At 38.5% G+C, this 10,751-nt stretch overlaps 1 protein-coding gene across 1 annotated transcript; it reads left to right on the plus strand.

Moving 5' to 3' along the window:
• Positions 1 to 9,600, plus strand: mrps15 (mitochondrial ribosomal protein S15). Its single transcript, XM_075466009.1, has 8 exons — positions 1 to 256; positions 7,932 to 8,000; positions 8,091 to 8,166; positions 8,269 to 8,317; positions 8,493 to 8,577; positions 8,676 to 8,734; positions 9,072 to 9,263; positions 9,466 to 9,600. The coding sequence occupies exons 1-8, from the start codon at positions 115 to 117 to the stop codon at positions 9,574 to 9,576; spliced, it is 783 nt and encodes a 260-aa protein (XP_075322124.1). The 5' UTR covers positions 1 to 114; the 3' UTR covers positions 9,577 to 9,600.
• Positions 9,601 to 10,751: the final 1,151 nt, after the last annotated feature.

Here is a 10,751-nt window from a genome sequence, read left to right on the forward strand (position 1 = left end):
TCTGGTCTAAACCAAAATGGCGAACCTCATGTAGGGGTCGAGTGTGATTACATGTTAGAGTTTCAGTACCTTTTAGAGAATCTATTGTCTGGCTAGTTATCTGTCCTCGGGAACATGTTCACAAACATTGGCCTGCGGGCCGTTCTGAAGTCCTCAGCCGGCGTTTTGCGTGAAAGCTCCACTCTGTGCTCCGCGGTGTCAGTGAAACCCTGGACGTGCAGCCCAGCGTTATTATCGGGACCTACTGTTAGCAGAGGTAAGTGACAGGACAATAAGGGAAGAGTAAACAATAAAACAAACAAAAAAAATTAAAAATACAGAGAAAGCTTTGCTGTTTTACGACTGTATTCCTCTCTAACGCCCGGTTGTCCTAATTCCTAACTCCCGACAGACTCCACTAATGCTTCTTGTATTTAGCTAACGGTGTCACTGTTGTTGTAGCAACAACAATGTAGCTGCTGTGGTGAAAAGGGTGATTTACTGACATAATTATCGAAAGTAAGAATGGTAATAACTCTAATTCAGGTTATACAGGTTTGTATTAGAGGTTTTACTTTTATATTCCTGACTGGAGTGCATTCATTCAGAGGGGCTGTCCTATATTCACTTATCTCATCAAACTGCACCACGAAAACACGATTTATAAAACTACTAAAGTACTTTTGACTTTCCAGATAACTGTTTAATAAGGGTTTGGTAATGAGGCACCAAATGGCGTTAGCTATCGTAGTATTTTGGTCACATTAAAATTTTAATAGACGAGTCTAATTAAATAAACATAGACTTATTTTTCTCCCTACTCTTTCTTATTACTGCCACTTTTACTTCCAATTCATTACACCCTGGAGGCAAATATCTTATATTTTACTTCGGTACATTGATTTCATACCTTCAGTTACTGTTTACTTTGCAGATTCGTGTAATTTACAAATCAACAAAACCTTAACCCATTAATAACAGTGCAGTTGTATAGATTATGCCTCATAACAGTATATCCAGAACTGTCAAAAAGTCTGGAGCCAGCCTTCGTTTCTTGATACATTCCCAGTAAAACTGGAAAAAAAAGGCAGCTTGTTTTTTATATTTGTGATGACATTCATTTAAACACAGTATATAAAGCAAAAACAGAGTGTGTACAATCCCAACAAGCTTGTAAGTTAGTATTTGTGATGAAAAAATGCATCTCTCAGGAGCTGGATCTATATTTGTCCCTAATTTTTTTCCTGTTTTGTAAGGACATCTCTTTCAGTCACTGTTTATCTAACTTGGATCGATTTGTAGGCCTGCCGCTTCTTCTTTTGTCCACTATTATTTCATTACAGTCTCTGTCTTTGGCATTTTTCACAGATGCGCCTGAAGAAATGCGAGCAACACGCTTCTGGTAACAAAATACCTAAAGATACAAAGTTCCCTTGAGCTCAGTTTGTTTTTCTTAAAGGGGAACTCCGGTATTTTTTTGATGTTTACTGCTGTCTCCGGTATTTGCCTAATTTTGATTCTTCTCAACCAGTGTTGTTTTTGACAACCATCTTAGATTTAGTCTTAGTCTTAAGCCCTATTCGGACGGGACTAGTTCAATGGGGGGACGTATGGTAATATTGGTTAACCAGACGACGCCAGGGAGAAGAAATGACCTATTCAAACGGGACAAGAAATCCCTGTAATATTCATCTAACATGGGAGGAGTTTTCTTGAATATAAAGCATTCTGCTCCAAAATTATTGTATACAAACGCAGAAGACTTTTTTGTTTGTTTACCTGAATGATAAGTATTACTACAACGTATTGTACAGTATAACAGAACAGAAGATTTATTCATTTTTGACCTTAATGTAAAGTACTGTTCACCAAAAGTTTTGCTCAGGATACTTATTTTACCTGAATGTAAAGTATAGTTTAAAAAAAGGATTGCACAACGAAACTTAAGTGTAATTTTCTATTTTACACCTAATTGTTTCTGTCTTTAAAAGGATGTGACGATATATTCCGTACTTATTACCGAGGGTCGCATTCGCACGGGATTAGTATTACCTATGGTAGATACTCCGGACCGTTTCACAGGAGGTAGAATTCTCGGCAAAGTTTACCGACATACTCCGCTATCTTTACTGACATGGCGCGTTCGGACGGGACTAGATTTCCCGGTTATTATTACTTTACCCCAGGTCCCCCCATTAAACTAGTCCCGTCCGAATAGGGCTTTAGTCTTTTTGACTAAAATGCTTATTAGTTTTAGTCACATTTTAGTCACTTCTATATGTGATAGTTTTAGTCTTGTTTTAGTCGACGAAAAGTCAAAAAGGTTTTAGTCTAGTTTTAGTCAAAAAAAAAAGAAAAAATAAGTATAGTCTACCGTGTTAAGAGAATAGTATGGTCTTAACTATCAAACAAGCAGAACAAAAATACATAGCTTATTAACTGACCCTGTACTAAAGCTTTCTGATTTTTCATTCTGTACTGTGCGTGTGTCCCAACTTTACTGTAAGCGCACTAAACGCACAGGTCCTGGTTAGGGCTGCACAACGTCACTTGTGGCTTTTAGGCTAAAGCTAGCAGACTCTACGTATAACAGTAACTCTGTTTAACATATCAAGTTACGTGCTGACAGAACGTACACACAAAGAGATAACCACACCGTCACTGAATGTAAACATGGCTAAACATGCTGCTAAAGTAACACACACATAATGAATTGACGTTAGCGTAACAAAAGCTAACTTTAGCCTGAAGTTAGCAGCCCATTTGCGCCAGGAGTATGTGGAAAACGTACTAATGTATTAGCTTACTATGAAATTTATCGATTATGTTAACAGCATTTGTAGCTTACCTTTGAAAAAATATCCCTATGGCGAGCCTTAAGGTGCCGCAGCAGATACTTTTTAGGTTTTAATTGACACACACAATAAGCAGAAATGTCATGCATTTTAAACGTCTGACAGATCACCCACTAACATTTTCGTCCATTCTCGTCTCGTCAACGAAAACTCACACACGTCTCGTCATGTTTTCGTCATCAGAGAGCTATGTTTATCTCGTCACCGTCCCGTTATCGTCATGAAAAAAAGTGGCGTCAACAAAATGATTTCGTCATCGTCATCGTTGACGAAAACAACACTGTTCTCAACCTGCTTCAGAACGGCAAGTCATGCGCATGTCTAGAAAGGTCCTTAAAAGCACCATAAACGTCCGTTTTCAAAATAATCAACTCACCGGAGCAGTGTTGTTTTCGTCAACGATGACGATGACGAAATCATTTCGTTGACGCCACTTTTTTTCATGACGATAACGAGACGGTGACGAGATAAACATAGCTCTCTGATGACGAAAACATGACGAGACGTGTGTGAGTTTTCGTTGACGAGACGAGAATGGACGAAAATGTTAGTGGGTGATCTGTCAGACGTTTAAAATGCATGACATTTCTGCTTATTGTGTGTGTCAATTAAAACCTAAAAAGTATCTGCTGTTACAAATGCTGTTAACATAATCGATAAATTTCATAGTAAGCTAATACATAGTACGTTTTCCACATACTCCTGGCGCAAATGGGCTGCTAACTTCAGGCTAAAGTTAGCTTTTGTTACGCTAACGTCAATTCATTATGTGTGTGTTACTTTAGCAGCATGTTTAGCCATGTTTACATTCAGTGACGGTGTGGTTATCTCTTTGTGTGTACGTTCTGTCAGCACGTAACTTGATATGTTAAACAGAGTTACTGTTATACGTAGAGTCTGCTAGCTTTAGCCTAAAAGCCACAAGTGACGTTGTGCAGCCCTAACCAGGACCTGTGCGTTTAGTGCGCTACAGTAAAGTTGGGACACACGCACAGTACAGAATGAAAAATCAGAAAGCTTTAGTACAGGGTCAGTTAATAAGCTATGTATTTTTGTTCTGCTTGTTTGATAGTTAAGACCATACTATTCTCTTAACACAGTAGACTATACTTATTTTTTCTTTTTTTTTTTGACAAAAACTAGACTAAAACCTTTTTGACTTTTCGTCGACTAAAACTAGACTAAAACCCTTTTGACTTTTCGTCGACTAAATCTGGACTAAAACTATCACATATAGAAGTGACTAAAATGTGACTAAAACTAATAAGCATTTTAGTCCAAAAGACTAAGACTAAGACTAAATCTAAGATGGTTGTCAAAAACAACACTGCACCGGAGTGGTTACTGGTGTGCACTGGTAATCCATATCAAATTTCGTGGCGAAAAGTTGCTTCTGTCATGTTTTATTTGACATTTTGTACTGGATGTTCGTTGATATTACTCCGCCACCGCTAAGAAAATAGTGCGAGCATGAACGAGCTGCCAAATAAAACACGACAGAAGCAACTTTTCGCCACAAAATTTGATATGGATTACCAGTGCACACCAGTAACCACTCCGGTGAGTTGATTATTTTGAAAACGGACGTTTATTGTGCTTTTATGGACCTTTCTAGACATGCGCATGACTTGCCGTTCTGAAGCAGGTTGAGAAGAATCAAAATTAGGCAAATACCGGAGACAGCAGTAAACGTCAAAAAGCATAAGAAACGCACAAAAAAGATCGGACACAAATACCAGACTGAAAATGAAACCGATGTCCAAAGAAAGACTTTGAAAGCCCTTTAAAAAGTATGAATCCTTGTGGTCGAAATGTCTGGTTTGTTTACTGTACCACAAATATTATGTTGGACAAGTTAAGTTAATAAAGTCCCCGTTTACTAAACAGATTAGGCTTTACGGAGCAGATTAAAAAACAGTTTGTCACGTATGATTAAGAAAAATGATTTGATACTTTCGGACAAACTGCTAAACCACAGCCTCATGGGTAAAAAAAAGTAACTCTGTTACTTGTACTTTTGTTCTTCATTGGCTGACGTGAAGCCTTTAAAAAGAAAGGCCGGGCTAACAGCAATCATTAAGCATTTTTATTGTGGTGTTAAATTGGAGGACTTTTTAAGCTAATTTTTTTTTCTGCATATGTGCCCTGTACTTCTTTATCTGCTAAATCTAATGCAACACCTTGCCACATTATTGTCATATCAAAACCATGTAGTGAATTTGTACTTTCATTATTGTCTACTTGATTGTGTTACCTCAATTTCTCACTTGAGCTTCTTTTATTTCTTTTTTTTTCCTCCCACTTGCTGAAAACCACAGATGCACCAGCTCTTCATTAGCAGGTTACTCATTACCCATGAGTAACTTTACACTTCTGTCCACACACGTTGCTCAAGCAAACCAGCGAAGATCTGCTTGATACTACTAAACACTTTCATCACTGTCTCAAGAAGAATGTACCGCGTTACCAAGTTTGTTTTTTTTTCTTAGGCCTGAGTGGATCTTAATGTTTGTTGTATTTGTGGCTTGAAATCTCATAAAGAGAGGAAATGAGTGTTTTGAGGAAATTACCTCATTTGCTATTTTGTTGATATTGAAAACCACTTTCCTCTCACCATCTGATATGCGCCTGATTGTGTTTTATCTGAGGGATACAGGACAGCCGTGTTGCATTAATGATCCTGGCTGTTCTCTGAAAATCACTAAATTAGTCACGCAGTTTGAAGTCGTCAGCTGCGTTATCGTGCTTCATGATTCTGTCCGGGGAAAAGAAATGCTTCTGCCTTAAGTGGAAACGTTTTTGGTGTCGGATTCAGTCTGAAGACACCATTTCTGAAATTGTGACGCAGACAGTGTCTGCCCAACAATAAGCATTTTCATTGTTGGTTTCAGCAGAAAATGACTCGTTTGGAAAATAATTGCCCGCGTGTGACTATTAGTGTGTAAGATTTACTCTGTTTTTAGAGACGAGGGTTATCATCAGACAGCTCTATTGATCCTTAAAGATAAAGTTACAGGGAGGAGAGTTTTGGATTATTTGAGGACAGAGTGTCCTATAAGGTGGCTTTACTGATATTACTATTCTCATGTCATTTTCCATCTCACAGCCACAGAAAGTATTTTCTTCACACTACGTTTTTGGATTTCCATGGTATATATTTTGTGCTAATTTTTATTTTGTTGTACATGATATTAACCAAAAACACCATTTTGAAACTCCCAAATGCATTTTGATTAAAACTGTGTCACAGTTGTCTTTATATCGCGGAGACTAAACACGTTCCCCCCTCCTTTTAACCCATTTAGGCCTAAGACGCCTGGAAAAGAATGCCTGTAAGACCTATGGGCGATTTCAGAAAGACCCCCTAAAACCTGAAGTTTTTCTGGAAATTCAGAAATTGTGTCAACGCCTACTAAATGATTGATTTATCAGCCTCTGTAGCAGATAGAAACAAAATTCAAAAAGGATTTGAGAGCTTACACCTGTGGCTTTCTTTGGAAATTGAGTTTATTTACATACACCTTCACGAAAATAGAAAATGTAAAAAGTAAAGTGCAGGAACAGCGCTATTTTCAATTAGAAAACAGTAATAAAATGAAATAAAATTTTATTTTATATTTAAATTATTTATTTATCTATTTATTTTATCGCCAGTAATCTCTTCGTACTGGCAGCACAAGGAGCCCATACACATTCCAATAAACGTTTTCATCTCCGGCACAGTTACGTGTGACCACCTTGCCATCTTTGCTCGAGCAGGAGTCTGAAGTACCTGGTCACTGTATCTATTCGTCTCGGAAACGAGATGCGCCCAAAGCTCCTCAGTAAAAATATGATTAAATGTCTGCAACGGTGTGGCATCTGCAGGTAAATCGACTTTCACCCCTGGTGTGCGGTTGAAATCTCTCCGTCGATTACGGTGGTAATTGTCAGTCTTCCACTCACATTTAAACCCTTCAAAATCATCCTCAAACATATGTGCTAGCCATAAATCTGCATCAATTGGGTCAGCACGTTCATCAGCATCATCAAAGCCAAGAAACTCCTCACAATCGCTACCGTCTGAAATGTCTTCCCACTGAAAGTCCTCCATGCTTGGTTCGATGAAACTTAACTTTTTTTTTTTTTTTTTTGATGTAACTTAACTTCAAAACAATGACACGAGGAACATGACGACACTCTCACGTGTCTATTATAATGCATTTAATTGGCGCAGAGGTCAATAATTGGTGCAAAACCACCGTATACATGAAAAAAGACGCGTACGCTTTCCGGCCTTAAAGGTAGAAATGCGGCAATGCTTTCCCGGCCTCAATGGGTTAAGGTGGTGATAAACTGTCGGTGCATCTATGAACGTCTGTTGTCCTCCTTTTTTTTTCCGGTGTGATCCGCACCATCAGCTCTGTCAGACCTCATTGAGGTTTATTTATTTATTTTTAATTTTTTTCTTCCTGCCAGTTCAACATGTTGAATCAATGCGAAGTCTGTCAGTGAGAGGGATCGCTCTGATTTGGCTACTCAGTGCAATGAATGAGATCTATGCTTTAATATGACAATGGCTCCGTCATTTTTTTTTCCGTGCACGAAGATTAAAAGCCTAAAAGCACGAATGCACTGAGCAGCCAACACGATCTGGTAGTTGTTTTTTTAATTGAAACACAGTTGTTCAGTAGTCTGAACAGAAGCTATTTCAGATGGTAAAAACTGAACTTGATTTTATTTATTTATTTTTGCCTTCTGGTTTCTCTTATTGGACAACATATAAATAGCGTATTCCATTTCATGTCCGAACAAAGCAACTATTGAGCAGACATGGATCACATGCCAAGCTGGCAGATAGATTTCGTCTTGGTGGTGTGCTTAAGTGCTACGCATCCATCCTGAGGTCACTTGGCATTAAAGCCTTTTGTTGCTGCTGGTCGGTTTGCTGTGTAATTAGAGTATGCTGTCCTGTCATTCACAAACCATTATTGTTTTTGCTCATCTGCTCTTCAGGCGCCAACTGTTGGGCCTCCTCTAAGTGCAAGAATATCAATACTTTTCCTTGCATGCACAGTTGAAAATGAATTTTAAGATGTATTTTTTTTTTTTCTACAGTTGCAGGAAGCTTTGCTGTTTCACCGCCTGTAAGACATTATGCTCGGGTTGCAAAGAAAAAGAAGACAGGTATCTTAATTGAGGAATGTCATTTCCAAACCATGGCTACAAATTTTTGTCAAACAGAATATTTTCATCTGAGCATTTTGTTTCTCCCAGGCCCTGAGAGCCAGCTCAGTGATCTTCCTCCAACAATGCTGAAGATGGATTATGCAGCGGTCCCTCTTGCTCAAACGTAAACAGAAATATATACCCTTCTTTCAAACAATTGATAAGATGAAGCTTTTCAGTGCAGTATATGTGCTGCGTTATTGATCGAATCATCTTCGTCTTACAGGACTGACGATCTCGTCAAACGTCTTCTTTCGTTGGAGCTGGCGAGTCATGTAAGTACTTCTGTCTCAGCGACATATTTGTACTGATTTACTCTGTTTTATATGTAATGGTCTCATGATTTCCGCTCCCCAAATGCATGTCGATGTGCTTCTTTCAGAAATTGTACACATGAGCATGTAGTTTGATATTAGCGACTGATAGCACTGGTAATGTTCGTATTTCCAGAGCGAAAAGCTGCAGCTGAAGAAGGAACAGCTAATTGCAAAGGTTCAGAGGGATGAGAATGACCGCAGCTCAGTGGAAGTGCAGGGTGAGTTGCTGTTCTTTAATGTTGCAAATGCTGAAAGTCAGATAGATTGTATAAAGTGTATGCGGATTGAATTCCTTCTTTAATCGTTCTCTTTTCAGTGGCTATTTTGACTGCAAGAATTCGAAACTATCAGGAACATTTGCAGAAACACCACAAGGTGAGCTGGAGTAGATTTTCTTCCTCGCATGCGAAACGAGAACACAACGTTCTGTATACAGGTTTTATTAAAAAAAAATTACGTAACATGTTTCAGGGCAAAGGATTTGTATCAGTGTAAATTTCCTCTTCGTATGTTCTGATCTGAGACTCGTATGTGCTACAGGATATCCTGTGTACTCCTCCGCATGAAGTTAAACCACTATAAGCACGGCCATGGTCGGAAGTTTCCGTCTCACGTCATACCCTAGAAGAGTTTTATTAGAACTGATAAAGATGGTTTCATTTGTAAGTTTCAAATGTAATTCATTTCGCTGTTACGTGTTATTTCATGCCAGGACAAAGCTAATAAGAGGCGGATGCTCATGGCCGTGGACCGGAGGAAAAAGCTTCTGAAAAACCTTAGGCTGGTTTCCTATGATGCCTTTGAGAGAGTGTGTGAGCAGCTCGGCATCACTTACACCTTCCCCCCAGAGTACTACAGACGGCTTACCCGCCGCTGGCAGGCCAAGAAAGAATTCTGCATTAAGGTAACAAAGGAAGGCCTCCATTATTCTGTTTGCATTTATACCTTCCATAATATGTGCTAGTTTTTACTTTCCCCGCATTTCAAAATAATGATATAAATTAGAGAAAACTTTAAACTTTAGGAAAATGATTGCTTAAGCTGTGGTTTTTTAAGAGTGGTTTTTCACGCTCCTGCTAATACTTGTCATGTGCGTCTATTTTCAGGTCTTCAAGGCTGTGCAGAAGCAGAAAGCAGAACAGCGACTGAAGATGAAGCAGAACTTGAGGGGTGCAGAGAAAGAGGAAGCCGAGCAAGGAGCAGCTCAGATACAATAAAGACAATATTCTGTCAACAATCAATATTCTGATTGCCTGTTTTACTTCAATGTTTTGGTGGGTTTTTTCACTTTCAAATGTCAAAATGTGGCATGTGAATAAGTTCTTTTGATGCCATCTGCTATTATCATACTATATTTACCTTCATAATTACCTGAAAATGGATTTAATAGAAATAAAATGTCTCAGAATGTTAGTGAAATGAAGTGTGAGCATGTTTTTCTTTTGAAATCCAAGACGCCAAGCTCTTTGCAAAGCATTACCAAAGTGAAGAACTGAAATTACAAGATAAAAAAAAAAAAAGGCACAACCTAAGATTGCATGACTAGATTTCAGATTGTCGACTACGAGCTGCAGATATAAAGATAACCCAACTTTTAATGTCGTAGCAGAAAACAACAGATACACAGCTATCTGTGGCTTAATACACTCTTCTGGCCATGATATTAGAACCTGTTTTCCATCTGGTGTTAAAGGTAACACACCTGCTTTATAGATGTTATTGAAAAATGGACCATAATGTGAAAATGTGCCAAAGATTTGGTTTTAGATTATTCCAACTTTTCTCAGTTTCTTTAAGTGCATCTCGGCATAAAATGTAAATTACAGAGAAAGGGTTCATGTAGCATCAGCTCGAGTTACAAGCAATACCACAAACTCCCCTATAATATGAAGAATTATCTAAAGTTTTTGAATATATCCAGGAGCAACATTTTTTTCCTGTACCGATGAGACTATTATATCCAATAATTTGTCAAAACAAAAGAAACCGCAAACGCATAGAAATCCAAATGTATCACCGCTGCTACTTTCTAAATTTCTTTTGTGAAATCCTTCTAGGTTTCAGGTGACTTCACAGCTCCATCCACAAATACCAACAAGTGTGTATTTTAAGTACATCAGTGAATATTGACAGCCTTCATTCAGGAGTTTTACTACCACTGAAGACAAGATTTTGTAGCTGCGTGCAGTTTTGTGCCGGTTCATATCCTGAGTGAACTTATCTCTTCTTGTAAATAACTGCAGTGACACACTACGTTGGTTAGTTAAAACCTCAAGCAGTTTGACATGGGACATGATGCGTTTGTGGGTGCTATATGAGTGCGCAGCCTAAACAACAGCAAGAGTTCTCTGAACTGTCCTATCTGATATGGCCCCGGAGAAGCCTTTCATTT

This window comes from Odontesthes bonariensis, chromosome 5 (assembly GCF_027942865.1).
Source record: "Odontesthes bonariensis isolate fOdoBon6 chromosome 5, fOdoBon6.hap1, whole genome shotgun sequence".
Lineage (NCBI taxonomy): Eukaryota > Metazoa > Chordata > Actinopteri > Atheriniformes > Atherinopsidae > Odontesthes > Odontesthes bonariensis.

Bases quoted from the DNA above. Each gene is read 5' to 3' on its own strand.
- mrps15 (XM_075466009.1), top strand. From the start codon at position 115: ATGTTCACAAACATTGGCCTGCGGGCCGTTCTGAAGTCCTCAGCCGGC. The intron at 8,167-8,268 runs GTAAACAGAAAT...TTCGTCTTACAG, and splicing joins GCGGTCCCTCTTGCTCAAAC to GACTGACGATCTCGTCAAAC. The intron at 8,318-8,492 runs GTAAGTACTTCT...TCGTATTTCCAG, and splicing joins CGTTGGAGCTGGCGAGTCAT to AGCGAAAAGCTGCAGCTGAA.